Source organism: Juglans microcarpa x Juglans regia, chromosome 6S, assembly GCF_004785595.1.
Source record: "Juglans microcarpa x Juglans regia isolate MS1-56 chromosome 6S, Jm3101_v1.0, whole genome shotgun sequence".
NCBI lineage: Eukaryota > Viridiplantae > Streptophyta > Magnoliopsida > Fagales > Juglandaceae > Juglans > Juglans microcarpa x Juglans regia.
The window spans coordinates 2412893-2430961 of record NC_054605.1 but is presented as its reverse complement, the minus strand read 5'-3'; the positions used below and the strand labels follow the sequence as shown (position 1 = coordinate 2430961).

Sequence of the window (18069 nt, the reverse complement as noted above, 5' to 3'; positions counted from 1 at the left end):
GAAGGAGCTTAAACTATTACGGTCTTTCTAGAAATGATATTTACAATTGTGAAATGTGCAAACGCCGTACAATTACTTTAAGAAAAGTAAATAATACAAGACTTACATGAAAAAAATTAATTTTTTAATAGTGGACGCCACTATTTTTCAAAACGATTATGTAACACTTGTGCACTCTACGACTGTATGTAGCATTACTCTTGTCTCAAGCACCTTAATTGGCAAAGGTGATAAAGACGGTAAATCTTTTGATTCAAGAGCTTAACAAAGGGAATCTGGATTCATGAATATTTCTAGGGCATCATCACCAGGGTTAACTTTGATGGTCCAGATTTCAGTAGACCCGGCTCATTGTTTGAGCTGAAATTTATACACAACATAAACATGTAATCAAGGGTTAGAAATTTTTGACATAATACAGATTCATTTTGGTTCTTCTGCACTTGTTGAAGCATCTGAACGCCTCTTCTTAACATCATTGTCACCCAGGTGCAACGAAACACATATATCTTCATCACGGCCACTTCTCAAAGAAGAGAGATTCTCTGAAACAGCCCTAAACAGTGTATTATTTTTATGTAGAGGGGAGCATCGGGTGAAGCTTGGAATGAACTGATGCTCAACACTGGGAGCCACCTTGATCCCATCTTCCAGATGAAATTCTGTTTCCAATAGTGATGGTTTCACTGTTGGGCTGTTGCCTTCTACTTCCAGTGGGATGTGCTGAATCTGAAGACCCAGCGGTTCAAATTTATCCTCAACTTTGTCCGTCATCAACATTCCATCAGGTGGTGAGTTGTCCCCGACAGTCGACCCAATTGCTGTTGCTGACATAGCTCTTTGTTCTTGCACTGCAACTATAAATTACAAAAACATATACTTCGAATGACAATTAGTCCGTTACAAAATTTACAAACCAGTTAACAGTTCTATTTGTGCCTGTACTTGTACCTGGTTTTTCATTTATCATTAATTATAAGACCATAATATGATCACATTTCCCTAACCTAAAACAACTTTGTCAAATTAAAAGACGATGTCCTCACCATTGAAAGGGCATCCTGGTTTTCTGATTTATATAAAATTGCACCAGCAGCTTAATCAGTGTGCTTATGAACAATATAAATCCACAGTAAAAGTCAGACAGATCGGATACAAAAAGAGCACAAAACAGGCATCTGCAACACAAACCTTTGAGTCCTTCATCAGATGTGATGAGATCAAGTTCAAGGAGATTGAGAAGGCGCCCAAGATCAACCCCACTAGTCCAATTTTCAGGAGGTTGGCCAACTCTGAGTTTAAGTCGGCCCCTGTTAGCAGTTCCACCCCATATGATTCCAATTGGTCGTGGCTTCTGGCCATTTTCACCCTTTAACATGATGAGGCTTCCACTATCTCCTTCAAGGTCAAAAGTCTGCTGGTTCTCACCCACAACAAGGAAATCAGTCAAGAAGCATATGCCTTTCTCATCATTGTACTCGAGAGCATAGGCCAATACAGTTCCAGTGGTCAAGCCAGAACTTCTTCCAACCTTCATGACCTGCTTCCCAATAAGGCTACTAATTGGAGACTGCAAGTCTATAATTTTGACGTCATCAATTTCTCCTACACCTTTCACAGATGTAGTAACGGTGGACATGTCAAAATCATTGGCAAAAGGAATGAATGCACCATCTGCTCTTACGAATGTCTCTGCATAGATACCATCACAAAATGAATTTGTAGTGGGGTCAGGACACTACAAGCTTATAAATTAATGAAAACCTATATTTTAAAACGGGTAAATATCTCTCTTATTTTTTCCTAAGCATCTACTGTTTTTTTTTTTTTTTTGGAGTGGTTAGATACATCTATTAGCAACATAATATAACAACAGCAGAAAAAATTAAATAAAAACATTTAAAAGCTGCAAACCAAAAGAGGAAAAAAAGAGAACTCTAAAAGGCACGAGTGTGGAGGAGAAAAAATACAAGAGGAAAAAAAGAGAAACTTTATAAAGGAATGAGTCACACATAAATATGGAGCAGAAAATAAGAAATTACCTGATTCATGTTCTTACTACTAAGCCTAGAGTCGTTCTCTCTGTAAATTGATTATAAGTTTACGTTGAAGCAGATTTTTTGAAACACAATTGATTTGAGCAGTGTCACATTCCTCTTAGGTTACATTAATTTTTCTCCTGTTTGACGGGGATGCAAACAGACATGCATGCCGCAATGTGAGTTAATCAGGTAACACCATTATCCTATGTTAGTGGCTTCATTACATAGGAAAAAAAAAAAGATAAACCAAGAGTGTATAATCCAAATTGTGGTGGTATATAGAGTGCAGTTATTAGGGCAACTACCCACTGGGGCAGGGCGGCCACATGGCCCCCAGCTCTGGCCCGCAGCTGCCTACCCTGGTTGAACAGGCAGTCAGGTTTTTTAACTCTTCGTCCATAGATCCACCCATCAACCACTACAAATATACAAAAAAATGCCACTAAACAACAGATCGAACAAAATACACAAAATTCATCTAAAATCCAGCCTGAAGTTGGACTTGAGGAGATCATAAGGGTCTGGAGAGGAAGAAGAGAAGAAAGAGGGAGAAGTAGGCGAGTGGTTGAAATGTGCAAACATAGGGTTTATTCTTATTTTTGCGAAGCGAGCGGGCAGGCGGGTGGGTATCCCACCTGCAACCTGCCACTTTTTAAAAATTTGATACACAGCCTGCCTGCCCGTTCCCTAGTGGCACAGGTGGGGCAGGCCTGGATGACCCACCGCCCACCCCTACTGGTTATCCTAATGTTGAGACTATGCCTAATGATGAGACTATGCCTCATCATTTTTTTTTTATAACTAAAAAAAAAAAAAAAAAAATGCCTCATCATCAATCCAACTACATACATTTACTCTCCATGATAAAACGTTCAGGCTTGTTCACCATCAGTTTGCTTAGTTACTGTAATCAATGGCATGGTTACATCAATTATAGTAATCGGAGTAGTGATATATCCTCATTACCTGGGTTTATTCCAGCAAAGATACCGTACCAAAGCTCATCTGTGATAAATGAGGTAGCTCTCTCCACTGCACCTAGATACACCCCAGGTCCAAGTGTTGGAGGCAGGGGATGAAACATCTTCTGATTTGGGTAGTCTAAGTCAACTGCAACATGACGATTTGTCAGGAAACCAACTTGCCGGTTGCCTGTTTGGCTCCTCACGATAGCACCCAAGGTTCCATATGTCTCCTGGCTAGCCACCTAACAAAAAGTAAGACAGATATGTATTACCAACATTTTATAAAATGGAAAGCAAAGATAATTCAAGGAATAACCTGAAGAGAAAAGTACCTGAAAAATAAAATAAAAGTGATTAAAAAAGTGATACTGTGGCAAGAAAAGAAAAATATATGACTACTGATGAAGTACCAAAGTAGTGGTACCTTGGATTTTAATGTACAAAGGTTAGCATGAGTTTGAATAACATTTTATTGTTGTCAGATAAAATTCTGAGCTGGCCTTAGGTGCCTCTCTTTTTGTTTGATAAAAACCTTAGGTGCTTCTCCAAGTTGAATAAGTGAAGTATGACAGTATAGCAGAAGTGCTAGATATATTTTTTTTTTTTTATAAGTAAAAGTGCTAGATATATAGCCAAGCAAATATCAGTTGGGAAAAACAAGAAGATAGAGACAGAATGAGACACCATAACCCCTTGAGTATGACAGTATACCCTCAACTGGCTGTGTAGATTGACCTACAATTTACAGAACACCATAACCCCTTGAGTAAAAGCTCCCACAGCCGGTTGACCAATATGAGTCAGGTCAGGCAAAGCAGAGATGCAGGAATCCTTAATACTAATTAAAGCTTCCTTCAGAGAAACTTCAATTTAGAAATTCTTGCTTTTCATTGGGAAAAAAAAAAAAAAACTGTAAATCTGTCATAATAGAAACTTAGGTTTAAACTATCATGAAACCATTTTAAGCTCTAAGAAATATTGTTAGGTTGAAATTGTAGCTCAAATATTCTATTCAAGACTATGGGACCGATAAGCAATTCCATCTTGGCATATCTGCTCTATCTAGCATGATGGCCTAATTTCAAAACTTAGTCCATAAATCACTCTTCTCCCGTTCTTGATCTCATTCCCTTGTAATGCTGCCCTTGTAGCACTAAAGGTCTCTAAACATCAATGTGACTCTTTCTTTTTTTTTTTTCTTTCTCTGAGAGGGGGAATGTATTCTCTTGCACCAAACGTAGGAGGCTCTTGTTTGAAGGCCATGGACCAGTTTAATCTATTAAATGACACATGTACTCAGAAGAAATGAATTGATATGATCCAGCCAATATCACAAACTCTGGCTTATAGAATTATCGTAAGATCAAACTTGAGGTCAGCCCCTGGACAATCAAAAATAGTTAATGTGGGCATTGATATCAACCAGAACTGCTAAAAGAAACATTAACTCAAGAATCTTATACACTCTCAGAACTATTATATTGACAAAAAAGTAAAATAAAATAGAGACCCAGACAGAATATGAAGGTTCCATGTCACGCACGTCTTGTGCTGCAATATACGTACGATACAAATTTTTTGAATGCCAGTTATATAAAGCTATTAGTATCATGTTTCATGTCCCTATTTCTTCAATAACTTGCTCCTAACGCCAAAATGAAATATCAATGGGAGGTGACTTTGTGCCCTTACAAAGGAATATTTGATTAAGCCAGGGAGAAAAGGTGAGCATCACAGAATCCTTCACACGAATGAATCGGACGGCTAGCTAGTGATATATCATATAATTAATTTATATTAAAGATAACAAGAGCAATCTTCCCATTCCATGCCACCTTTGCCTCCTATCCCAGTCCTGGGGGAAATGATACTCTCAGAGCTCTAGCCAAGCAATGCCAATAAGGAAACAAGTTTCTTCTGATTGAGGTAATCGCAAGACAATAACAGTTCTGAAGAATGAGGTCTTCAAGCCCAATTTGGCCTTATGATTGTGGTCTTTAAGCCCAACTTAAGAATGTTTGTATTGGTCTTTTCAACAACATTCTTGTCCATAAAGACCATGAAAGAGCATTTGAACAACTTGGACTAGATATTGGGAATTTCGAGGTAGCATCAACATTTTGCAAAGAAAGTGTACATTTACTGTTACAAAAGTGTACATTTTGCAAAGAAAGAGTGCTTTTTACCAAAGTGATTCTTCCCCCTTTTGACAAGTAAAGCCTTTTCCATCCCGCCAACCTTCTTTCAATCTTCTCAATCAACCTGTCCCAGATAGCTCTCGCCTTGTAAGCAGCCCCTAAGGGAAGACCAAGGTATTTCATGGGCAGAGAAGATACCTTGCACCCAAAACATTTGCTAAACTTCTAATATTACGCATAGGGCCCACCGGCACCATCTCTGACTTTCCAACGTTCACCTTTAGACCGGATACAGACTCAAAGCAAAGTAAGAGTGCTCTTAGCGACTGAACATGGCCAAGATCTGCCTCACAAAAAAGTAATGTATCATGTGCAAACAAAAGATGGGAAACATTAAGAAGGCCATTGTTAGTACACCCCACTGAAAAGCCAGCAAAAAAACCTCCACCAACTGCAGCCCCAACATCTGACTAAGTGCATCCATAACTATAACAAAGAGAAAAGGAGACAATGGATCCCCTTGTCTCAATTCATGGGAACTCTTAAAGAAGCCAACAAGGATGCCATTCACCAAAACCGAGAAATGGGCTGTGGATACGCAATACTAGTGGCATAATGGGCTAGTGAGCTTAAGGCCAGCAATGATAGAGATGAGGAGGTCCAAGAAATCCTTCACAAGATCAAGAAGAAAACTTTGAATTCCCTGAATTACAGCCTACTGGATGGAGTACTCACTGCTGCTTCATAAAAGAAAAATTTACACTAACAAAATATGTCCTCAAGGCTTCAGTCATGAAGCACGTACATGACAGCCCCATAGCTGGGCATTCTAGGTACGAAAAGACCTTTTTTTTTTAATAAGTAGGTACGAAAATACCTTATGCATACTAAAAGAGATTTATTTTGGGTGGGACTGAAATCCAACATTAAAAACGACGTCAAGGAATTAAATATTTGTGACAGAGCTAAACTGGAGAACATGAGGAGGGCTTCTACAGCTCTTGCCCCCTCAAGAAAGGGTGTGGTCATGCATCTCATTGGCTTTCATAGAAGGGTAGCCAATCCTATATAAGTACCTAGTAATATTAGTGGTCACCACTCTAAAGTTAAATAAGATGCTCGTTTTATAGCAATTGCACATCCATACACATCTGCCAAGATAGCAGATATTTTCATCCAACACGTTATGAACTTCCATGTATGCATGAAAACATTGTGATAGGGTGAGATCCCACCTTCAAAAGTAGGTTCTGTTGGGAGAGTATTAGGGCTCAGGTGGTCCAGCTAAACTTATATGGGACTGCCATTCTCAATCGGATAGGCAGGATGAAATTGTTAACAAGACATTGGAGGAATATTTGAGGTGTTTCTTTGGGGACAATCCAAGAGATTGGTCCAAATGAATGTCAATGAATGGTGGTATAACGCAAGTGACCAGCTATCTACTAATACTACATCGTTTGAGGCTGTGTTTGGGGATTTCCAACCCAACTGCTTTTTTTGCTCGCCACGTGTATGCGGGTCAGGTTGACTCCATGCCCAGCCCAATTTTCGCTTTACCCTTCTCCATTACCTTTGGCTTTGGCGCGCTTGATTTAATTTTAGTTAAGCCCGTCAACCAGTGCAGGCCAGCCAAGCCTGTGGGCTCTTTAACCATAGACAGAGAAGTAACACGCTCCAAGCCCACATCCGAGCCCAAGCCCAGTCCACTTGTTTGATCTCAACTCCAAAAGCTGAGATTTCAGACCCATAAGTGTTTATGTACAAAGTTTCTTGTATCGAGTCGCCTTCAAAAGCCTCAAACACCACCTAGGTTTGAATTAGGTTGAGATTTTGTGGTGTAGGCAAATCCTGAAGATACCTCTTCAGGCAAAACAAGACCCACTTACAACGGTTACTTCAACATCCTCCATGTTTCCTCCACTGCCCAAATAAGGATGTTGGGCTGCCGTGAAGTTTGCCAAACCCTCCAAGGCCACCTTATACAACCTCCCATGCACCATATTAGGCCTCAAATGGAGTTGGCATGAGATATATTCTTCCTCTATAGCGAGCCAACCCAGCACCAATTTGAACTAATGACCCTTTGTCTTTGCCACTAAAAACAGAGACCTGGAACACAGAAACTTGCCTAAGAACTTCAGCAAACTTTCAACCCCTCCCTTCCACACCTTCCACTATGGCAATAAACCCACATCTCCCTCCATCATATTCTGCCATCACCATATATCTACTAAACTCATTAGAACATCGTTGTGTAAGATACGTTCTGTTTTCATCCTTTAACGTTCTATAAAAATCCTTACTACTCACTAACAAAGCACAAGCTTCCACCGTATTGTAACACCCCAATAGAAGACTCAAACCACATGGCCTATATTCCAAAAGAACTAGTCAATGATACAATTAGAACCTCATTGGAACCTTATAAAGAGCAAGAACTTCTCCTTCCCAAGCAATGTGGGATCTCATACACCACCTACCCTTAGTCTTATCATATGGGATATCACAATCTACCCCCCTTAAATTCCCAACGTCCTCGTCGGACCAATCCGTCGTAGGTGGCACGGCTCAAGTCCCATATTTTTTGTTGGGATAGACTCTAATACCATTTGTAACACCTCAATGAAAGGCCTAAACCACATAGCTTATACTCCAAAAGGACTACTCAATGATACAATTGGAGCCCAATTAGAACCTTATAAAGAGTAAGAACTTCTCTTTCCCAAGCAATGTGAGATCTCATACACCACCTACCCTTAGCCTTATCATATGGGGTATCACAATTTTATAAAGGGGTAGTTTGTGATACCCCATATGATAAGGCTAAGGGTAGGTGGTGTATGTGATCCCACATTGCTTGGGAATGAGAAGTTCTTGCTCTTTATAAGGTTCCAATGGGGCTCCAATTGTATCATTGACTAGTCCTTTTGGTGTATAGGCCATGTGGTTTGGACCTTCCATTGGGGCGTTACATGTATTCACCAACCAACCCATTGTAGCACACTACCCATGATGATATCCTTCATCACATTCATGCTCCTTTCAATAATATGTAGAGCAGAGTCACCCTTGCTTGCAAACTCGAAAACCTTTGAGCCGACCACTAGCTTCCATAGAGCAACTAGCTTCTCCACCAATCACGAAATAGAAAAGGATGATGATAAGAATAGAAAATATGTTAAGTGAACGGTGATGAAGAGAAGAATAAAGATGAGATGATTTAATCATGATGAAGAAACACAAAGAGAGAAGGAAACAATTTATTTCCGGTGAGAAGCACTGGGAATGGTCATTGGGGATATGTGTGTGAGAGAGAGAGAGAGAGAGAGCTTATGCATAGTATTTTTCATGGAGGAAATTTCAGTTGCAAAACTGAACAAAGAGTTTGTAAGTTTAGGGTTGGGAGAGACAGCAAAGAATAGGTATTTTGATGTTGGGAGCGTGCACACACCCATGGCTACAAGCTCAGGACTCTGCACGAGCCCAGTAGGCCACTATTTGGCTTGCTAGATTGCCAATATTGCTCAAAGAATAAACTAATCCCTCAAAATATGGAGAACATGAAGCAGTGGGGCAGATTGTAAGGATGAGCAAATAATTAATGATCATCTAGTTGGGTTCTTTGAACAACTACTTACTGAGCAGGAGGGTTGGCGACCGAAGCCTGATGGGTTAGCTTTCGACTCTATTGGGCCTATGGATGGTATTCGCTTGGAGAGGCCGTTTGAGGAGGTTGAGGTTTTTGAAGTGGTTTGGAAGATGGCTAAAGACAAGGCTCCGGGTCCTGACGGGTTTTCTATGGGTTTTTTTCAAACTTGCTGGGAGGTAGTAAAGGATGATCTCATGAAGGTGTTCCAGGCAATGTTTTGAATACCGTACCGGACGCAGTACCGGTCAAGGCACTGGAACGAAATATTTCGGTACCGGTACCGTTTCGGGATAGCGTTTTGGGATAACGTTTTGGGATAGTCGATATATGAATAAATTATATATATAAATATATATAAAAATTATATTCTAAAATAATAGTCTATATATAAATAAATTATATATAAATACATATATATAAAAATTATAAATAGTCTAATCTGAATTGGGGGTTAAAAAATAAGCTTGTAGTTTGAAAAAACAAAAAAAAAAAAAAAAAACACAGGCCGAAATATCGGCCGGTACAGTCCGAAATTCAGGCCGGTACGGAACAGATATAGTACCTGTACCGGCCGGACTGCCGAAACGAAAAATTTCGGCCGTACCGGCCAGTACGGTACAAAATTTAAAACACTGGTTCCAGGAGTTTCATTCGGCTGGACAGTTCGAGAAAAGCCTTAACGCCACTTTTCTTGCTTTGATACCGAAGAGGGTTGGGGCTGAAGAAATCAGGGAGTTCCGACCCATTAGCTTAATAAATGGGGTTTACAAGATCCTCTCTAAGGTACTTGCGAATCGCCTTAGTGAGGTAGTGGGAAAGATAATCTCAAAGCCTCAAAATGCTTTTGTAAAGGATAGACAGATCCTAGATGCAGTCCTTATCGCAAATGAATGTCTGGACAACAGACTGAAAGCTGGTAGTACTGGGGTTATATGCAAACTAGACATGGAAAAAGCTCATGACCATGTTAATTGGGAATTTTTGCTAGATCTCCTAAGGAGGTGTGGTTTTGGGGAAAGATGGAGATCATGGATCCGTTGGTGTATATCTACGGCAAAATTTTCAGTTCTAATAAATGGAAGTCCAACGTAGACAAGGAGATCCGCTATCACCATTACTGTTTGTTATTGTAATGGAGACTTTGAGCAGAATGACCTCAGCTCTAGTTGCAAATGGGCGTGTGAATGGTTTTTCAATAGGATCCCCGGGTGGGGGATTTATTAATATTTCGCATTTATTGTTTGCAGATGATACTCTAATTTTCTGTGAGGCTGATAACAATCAGATCCGTGTTTTAAAGGCCCTTCTTCTTTGTTTTGAAGCAGTTTCAGGGTTGAAAGTGAACTTGGATAAATCAGAGATGGTGCCTATTAGAAGTGTGCAGCGTCTAAGACAGTTAGCTAATACTCTGGGGTGTAAGATTGCTTCACTCCCTATGACATACCTTGGTCTTCCATTGGGGGCCGCCTCACGAGCGGCTTCTATATGGGATATAGTGATTGAGAAAGTAGAGTGTCGATTAGCAGGATGGAATAGAATGTATTTGTCAAAAGGTGGTAGGATTACCTTGATAAAGAGTACGTTATTTAACTTACCGACCTATTTTTTGTCCTTGTTCCCTATCCCTACAAGTGTGGCAGTTCGCATTGAGAAATTACAACGAGATTTCCTGTGGGGAGGATTGGGTGAAGAGTTTAAATTCCACCTAGTTAGGTGGGAAAAAGTATGCAGACCTATCTCTTCTGGTGGCTTGGGCATTAGAAATTTGAGAATCTTTAATCGGGAGTATGGTTGTGGAGATACCACAAAAAACCTGAGGCTTTATGGAAACTGGTGATTGAGAGTAAATATGGAGATTTATGGGGGGGATGGTGTACCAATGAAGTGAGTGGGGCATATGATGTGGGTTTGTGGAAACATATAAGAAGAGGTTGGGGGTCTTTGCCAGGCACACAAGACTTTGTCTTGGAGATGGGACTAGGATCAAATTTTGGTATCATACTTGGAGTGGTAATGGGGCTTTAAAGGATCTATTTCCTATTCTTTTTAGGGTGGCAAGTGACAATGATGTCTCTGTGGTGGAAGTTATGGTGATAGTGGGGGAACAAATTCAATGGAACATTAATTTTAGTCGGGCGGCACATGATTGGAAAGTTGACAGTTATGCAGCCCTTTTCAGCCTCTTATATTCACTGAAACGGAGTAACCATCAAGCTGATAGGTTGTGGTGGATACATTAGGGAAAAGGTTTATTTTCAGTTCGCTCGTATTATAAATCTTTGTTACAAGAACCTCCAACTCAGTTCCCTTGGAAAAGGATTTGGAGACACAAGGCGCCCCTCAAAGCAACGTTTTTTGTGTGGACCGCTTCTTTGGGTAAGATCCTCACAACGGATAATTTGAGAAGACGAGGGGCGATCATCGCAGATTGGTGCTGCATGTGCAGGAACGAGGGTGAATGTGTGGACCATCTTCTACTACATTGTGATATAGCTCGAGGGATTTGGAACGAAGTATTTAGAAGACTGGGTTTGGGGTGGGTTATGCCCGAGTCTGTAGTGGAGATGTTGGCTAGTTGGACAGATCTAAGAGGTAATCAATAGATCAAGGCTGTATGGAAGATGTTGCCTATTTGTGTCATGTGGTGTTTATGGCAGGAGCGTAATGAACGAACGTTTGAAGACAAAGAAAGATCAATGCAGGAACTAAATGCTTTCTTTTATAGAACTCTTTGTACTTGGGCCACTGCCGTTATCTTTAATGGCCAAGATTTTCACGCTTTCATTGTTTCTAATGTTCCTACTTAGCTAGGACATTCTTTGTACTGAACATGGCTTTTGCCTATTCTTTTATTAATATACTTACACTTAAAAAAAAAAAAACATGAAGCAGTGGTATAGGCCTAGAGATTGAAAAAAGCCAAGCTACCAAACTTCATGTGATAAAAAGCCTATCAAAATAATCAAACTTAATGGAGATAGAGTATGCATAGACAACTAGTAGTTTCTCTCTATAAACTAGTCTGACAAAAGTTGTATGCTTGCTCAGGAAAGTAAAATACCTGAGAACCTGAACCAATACATGGATCACCACCACGCAAATCATCTACAATCTCAGTGTATAATTGTTCTTTTGGAGCAGGCTCAGGTGCACCAAAATACGAGAATTCTACAACATCCACATCACACCATACACCACCAGGTCCCTGATATAAAGATTCAGATCCCTTAACAATTAACAAATAATAAAAGCAAACTGGGGTCAAGCAGGAATAGGAAATATCAATCAGTCACCCAACAGAAACTAAAAATAATATTCGGAAGGAAAAACAATAATCCTTTTTTTTTTTTTTTGATCGGTAATAATCCTTTTTTTTTTTTATTGGCACCGGATGTCCGAAACAGCGTCCCGACTAATCCCGGGGGTGCACAGGGAAGAGAAAACAATAACATGAAATTATATAATCAGGAAGGTGAAAATGAACTTGCTTTCCAGACCTCTAGGGCAGTAGGAAGACACTGGATGGGGCTGAGCCATTGCTTGTGAACTTTCCTGGATACGAAAACAAGAATAGCTGGTATATCGGTTAAAGCACCCTGTCGAATACGAAATCCAATTGCTGTGCCAAGACTGTAGCAACGCAATATCTTGCTATGAAATGCCCTGATGGTCATGAGTTCAAGCAATGTTGTCGCTTGCTGTCCTTCAGGCAACCGGCCAAGAGTTCCAGGTAGCACCCCTTTCTGTAAATTTGAAAAGTAATTTGCCCTCTCTTCGGCAGCATCATTTAGTCGGCTTGAATTTGGCCATGAGAAGTAAGCGGCACTGCTTTCACAGTGCTGTCCAGCTGATGCAAAGGGTTGTATTGTTGGTGGACTTAATGAAGGCATATTAGAATGACTGCAACAGTTTCTTTCAAGATCCAGAGCTGATTCCTCAGAGTGTGTTGAACCAGAGCAACGCAACCTCATATTAACTCTGGTCCGTTCCATATTCTACTTTACCAATCGAAATAACATGGTTATTGGTGAAAGGAACCAAAGTTGATGAATGATGACAAAAGAAACAAAAATCTAAGAAGTAAGGTAAACAAGATCAGAACAGAAAAAGACAAATAAAGAGGAAAGGTGCACAACAATAACAAAGAGGAAAAATAACTCTTGCTTGATGCATACATCAAGTAAAAGTAATTATGGGTGCAATCGCAAAGCTTGAACTGGAACAACAGAAAAGAAAACAATAATAAAAAAAAAAAAGAAAAACAAAGTCAACAGAGCAAGTGGAATATAGAAACTATGGGGTGACTGCATAATCAGCGACACTCTCAAAATGGAAACTACAGAGAACAAACCTGTGAGTTATAAGCTCTTGAGGGAAAGGATAGAATTCATAATAAGTACAGACAAAGTGACTTCCAGAAAGCAGTGAGCACCAACATCTTAAGTTCTAAACATATCAATATGGGTGAGATGGTTAACATGTTGCTTCCCTCAATTTTTCAAGCAAATGAAAAGAAGGTTGAGAGTAAGTAAAAGCTATCATCAACAACTGTGAACCATTTTAACAATTTTTTCCACAATCTAAAAGAAGTACCGCATTATGTGAGATAATGTTTTTTTAAGTGTATATGACGCAGTTTGTTTTGATGAAATAAGTTGGACAGCTACTGCACTTATTTGGTTTTCCCCATATACAGCAATGATTCTCACTTCTCAGTTTTTCTTTTTCCCTCTGATATATTTTACATAATTCAGCACAGAAGAAAAATATCTCGAGGTTCATGGCATGCAGCGGTTTCAACACTTGAAATCACACAGCAAAGACTTTTGCATACATCCACAGAAATTACTGCAAGTTCCTTGAATGCAAAGCTAAGTCGATAGTAACATACATTATCTTTCTTCTGAGAAATACATATTAAACAAAACCCAATCTGGCATCAGACACGACGGGCCACCGATTGAATTTGCACTGCCCGACAGAAAGTGGCTGCTGGAGACATGAAGGGGTAAAAACTGACGCAAAAACCACTAAGGTTTCCTCAAAGGTGAAATATGAAAACAGTAAACTAGCTTATTATACATTCTCCCGCACTACCTACAGGAATAAAATCCCATTAAATTAAAAGAGAAGGGCTGCTTTTCGCCCACTATGACAGCTTTATGCACTGCCTAGTTCAGAAGAAAAGAAACGAAAAACGTAATTAGGCAAATAAACCTGAAAAGACATGACACTGAAAGGGGGAAAAATGTCACATAGCTAAGCAAAATCACAAATGACAACGTGCCCCCACTTGTTTGGTAACCCAGAAAAACTAAGAAAGAATTGGAAAAAAGAATCAACCCGAAATCTGGCATCTTCTGAAATTGTGGCTCCTAATAATGGTAAAGTCACTTAAAACCGATCATAAAAAAGTTGGAAATCACTTCAAGCCCGCATTTTGCAGTTGAGAACAAAACCAAGAAGAAAAAGTTAAACTCAAATTTATTTCATGTCCCTGTGTATTTCTCAGCAACCGGACAGGAGAATAAAAAGCCATTTGCAATCATCTGTGCTATTGGAGTTGAAGTTTGTCTTTAAATAATTAAATCACAAGAGAGAGAGAGAGGTAGAAGATTAAAGAACTATATAAACGTTAAAATCACAGCGCCAATAGATAATCAGCAATGGTGAAGGTTCGATTTTTTTTCTCTTTTTTTCGGTGAAAAAAAAAAAAAAACAAGAACACAAGAAGAATAGGAAAACCCGGAAAGCAAAAGGCACAACTTTACACAGACCAGCAACAAAACTGACCGTACGTAGAAAAATATTCAAAGAGTATAGCAAGAAGAGGAAGACTCACAGAATTGCAAGCAATGCTGAATGTCCAAAATTTGAATAGCGTCTATCTCTTGTGCCCCTCAAAGATACCGGATTGAAGAAGAATTTGTTCAAAAGCTGTAGCTTGCGTTGTCTGTTGGAGGTTGACATAGAAACCCACGAAACCCAAAATCGTATATATTGTGTACATAAATATGATAAAGCAAGCGGCGTAGCGTGCTCTGATTTGCCCATATATTTATTGAATTTGTTCACTTTTTTTGTATAAAGTCACTTTTTAGTGGAATATGTGTCGTGTCGGGTGTTGGCAGCTTCGTATAAAGGATTCTGAGGTATCTCCATGGAAGCCGTTCGATTTCACTATTCTGTATCAGTACGTCGAACTCCGATTGATTTTCACATGCAAGAAATATTGACATCCGTTCAAACGCCTACGAATGCGAGCGCACATGTAAACGCAACAACATTTACAACAGTTTACGACTAATGCTAGTGATAACTCGGGTTGGGCAACGATGCCATGTGAACTGCTGTGTGTTTGGGAAAAGAGCAATGATATTCGAAAATGCAGAATTTGCAAGTGTCCCACAATTCTTTTAAAAAAAATAATAAACACAAGACTCATATTAAAAAAAAATTATTTATTTAACATTAAATTCCACTTAAAACTTTATTTACAGATTGTGAAAAAGTTATCTATAATGTTTGGCAAAGGCATGGGAGGAACAAGGAAGGCCTCACAAAGATTAATACAAAACTTGCAAGTTGCCTACAGGTGCTGAAGCAATGGAGTTACCAAAAAGAGTATGCCTCTAAAGCCAATCTTAAGCAGAGGAGGAAATCTCTTAAACAACTTCAACAATCTGTTACTACTGAATCAGTACAACAACTCCGAGAGTTACAAACAGATATTGATAACCAGCTTGAAAGAGAACATGTGAAATGGAAACAAAGGGCCAAAGAGAATTGGCTACAGAGAGGAGATAGAAATACAAGATTCTATCACCTTTGTGCAACTCAGAAGAAAAAGAGGAACAATATCTCCAAGATTGTTGATGATACTGGCAAGACAATTTCTGATCAAAAGCAAATAGGAGAGGCTTTCACTCAGTTTTTTAAAGGACTTTTTGCAACTTCCAATCCAAAGCAAATGGAAGATGTGATTAACACTGTTAAGAGAACGGTTACTCCTCAAGTGAATGAAGCTCTCATAGCACCTTTCAGAAAAGAGGAAGTTGAGGAAGCTGTTTTTCAGATGGGCCCTTATAAAGCTCCAGGACCAGATGGATATGGGGCTTGTTTTTACCAAAAATACTGGTCTGTGATAGGGGAGGAGGTTAGTGATGCCATTCTTGACTTTATGCACTCCAATCATGGCATGGAAGACATCAATTTTACCTATTTAGTGATGATCCCTAAATGCAGCAACCCAGTGAACATTATTGACTTTAGACCTATAAGTTTATGTAATGTGCTTTACAAAATCATTACTAAAATGTTAGCCAATAGACTCAAACAGATTCTTCCTTTTATAATTTCTCAAAACCAGTGTGCTTTTGTACCTGGTAGGTTAATTTCTGATAATATTTTGACTGCCTATGAAACTTTGCATGTTATGAGAACTAAGATGAAAGGAAAAAAAGGCTATATGGCTTTGAAATTAGATATGAGCAAAGCCTATGACAGGATTGAGTGGAATTTTCTGAAAGAAGCTATGGTGAAAATGGGTTTTGATGTTAAATGGATTGAGCTTATTTTGAGGTGCATTTCTTCTTCATCCTTTTCTGTGTTACTAAATGGTGTCCCTCAAGAAAGTTTTAAACCTACTAGAGGACTTAGGCAGGGCTGTCCTTTGTCTCTTTTCTTATTTATCATATATGCTGAGGTGTTAACAGACCAGCTCCAAGCAGCAGAACAAAAAGGGCAGATCTCAAGGGTTCCAATTGCTAGAGGACAGATGAAGCTGAGCCACTTGTTTTTTTGCTGATGATAGTATTTTATTTTGTCAAGCTAATATACAAGAGTGGGTCAATTTAAATCAAATTTTGTATAGCTATGAACAGGTCTTAGGACAAAGACTCAACAGAAACAAGACTTCATTATATTTCAGCAATAATACAAGGCAAGAAACAAAACACTATATTCTACAAGTTACTGGGTTGAGAGCTGCATCAAATATGGAAAAGTACTTGGGTTTGCCTTCAGTAATTGGAAGATCAAAAGTCACAGCTTTTCAAAGTATAGTTGAAAAAGTGTGTAGAAAACTTGAGAATTGGAAGGTTAAGTTCCTCTCACAAGCTGGTAAAGAAATCATCATCAAGGCTGTTGTTCAAGCTATTCCTACCTACAGTATGAATGTGTTTTTACTTCCAAGAACTTTATGCAATAAGTTGAATTCTCTGATTTCAAATTTCTGGTGGGGTACTAATGACAAAACTGCCAAGATTCACTGGAAAGGGTGGGATAGTTTGAGTAAAAACAAAGTAGCTGGGGGACTTGGTTTCAGAGATTTGCTAGCTTTCAATTCTGCTTTATTGGCCAAACAGGTGTGGAGGATTCTGAAAAATCCCACAGCCTTAGCAGCAAAAGTTCTCAAGGCTGCTTACTTCCCAAATAGCTCTATTTTGCAGGCTAAAGTTGGATCCATACCTTCTTATACATGGAAAAGTATCAGCTCAGCAATCAACATTGTTAAAGAGGGTATGATTTGGAGAATTGCCAATGGAGAAGATGTTAAAATATGGCAAGATAAGTGGATTCCAACTAATAATTCTGGCAAAGTAATGTCCCCTGTAAAAATTTTGTCCTCGAATACCAAGGTAACAGAGCTCATTGATCCTAATACTAGATGGTGGAACATGCAGTTGCTTCATGACATTTTCTGGATAGAAGATAGGCAACAAATCATAAGAATACATGTTGCACAGACCACTCATTTAAGGGACAATATAGCATGGAAGTATACAAGCAATGGCTGTTTTACTGTCAAGAGTACCTATCAATTGTGCAAGCAAAGGCAAGATCAAGATAAAGGAGAAACTTCAATAGCAGGGCAAAATAAAGTTTTATGGAAGCATATATGGCAAATGCAAACTAAAAATGCTGTCAAAGTGTTTATTTGGCGTGCTTGCAGTAATGCTTTACCTACTAAGCAAAATCTGTATAAGAGGAAGATTGTAGAGGAACCTTTATGTCCAATTTGTCAACAAACAGAAGAAACTCCAGGGCATGTTTTATGGGCTTGTTCATCTGCACAGGATGCATGGATGCTAGGAAGCAGGAAAATGCAGAAAGCTGCAATCACTCATGATGAGTTTGGAGATATCTTTATGGAGATGTTACAAAGAATAGGCAAAGATGAGATATGTGTGTTTGCAGAACTGGCTAGAATGCTGTGGATAAGAAGAAATAAATTGCTGTTTGAAGACTATTTTGTAGCACCTTCTATTTTG

General features: G+C 39.1%; 1 protein-coding gene across 3 annotated transcripts; it reads right to left on the bottom strand.

Annotated features, from left to right (window-relative positions):
- Positions 1 to 232: 232 nt before the first annotated feature.
- LOC121237351 (protein NARROW LEAF 1-like) lies at positions 233 to 15040 on the bottom strand. 3 transcript variants are annotated; one of them, XM_041134058.1, is made up of 6 exons: positions 14640 to 15040; positions 12295 to 12792; positions 11859 to 12002; positions 3009 to 3249; positions 1192 to 1692; positions 233 to 857 (listed from the first exon to the last, which is right to left on the bottom strand). In XM_041134058.1, exons 2-6 carry the CDS (start codon positions 12787 to 12789, stop codon positions 424 to 426), a joined length of 1815 nt encoding a protein of 604 aa, XP_040989992.1. In that variant the 5' UTR covers positions 12790 to 12792; positions 14640 to 15040; the 3' UTR covers positions 233 to 423. The 3 variants fall into 3 exon arrangements, with proteins under 3 accessions (XP_040989992.1, XP_040989994.1, XP_040989993.1); XM_041134060.1 differs by lacking the exon at positions 14640 to 15040 and adding an exon at positions 13689 to 14540; XM_041134059.1 differs by lacking the exon at positions 14640 to 15040 and adding an exon at positions 13149 to 13608.
- Between the last annotated feature and the right edge of the window lie 3029 nt (positions 15041 to 18069).

Bases quoted from the DNA above. Each gene is read 5' to 3' on its own strand.
- LOC121237351 (XM_041134058.1), bottom strand. From the start codon at position 12,789: ATGGAACGGACCAGAGTTAATATGAGGTTGCGTTGCTCTGGTTCAACA. The intron at 1,693-3,008 runs GTAATGAGGATA...GTATCTATGCAG, and splicing joins CTTTGCTGGAATAAACCCAG to AGACATTCGTAAGAGCAGAT. The intron at 858-1,191 runs GTTTGTGTTGCA...TGTAATTTATAG, and splicing joins ATCTGATGAAGGACTCAAAG to TTGCAGTGCAAGAACAAAGA.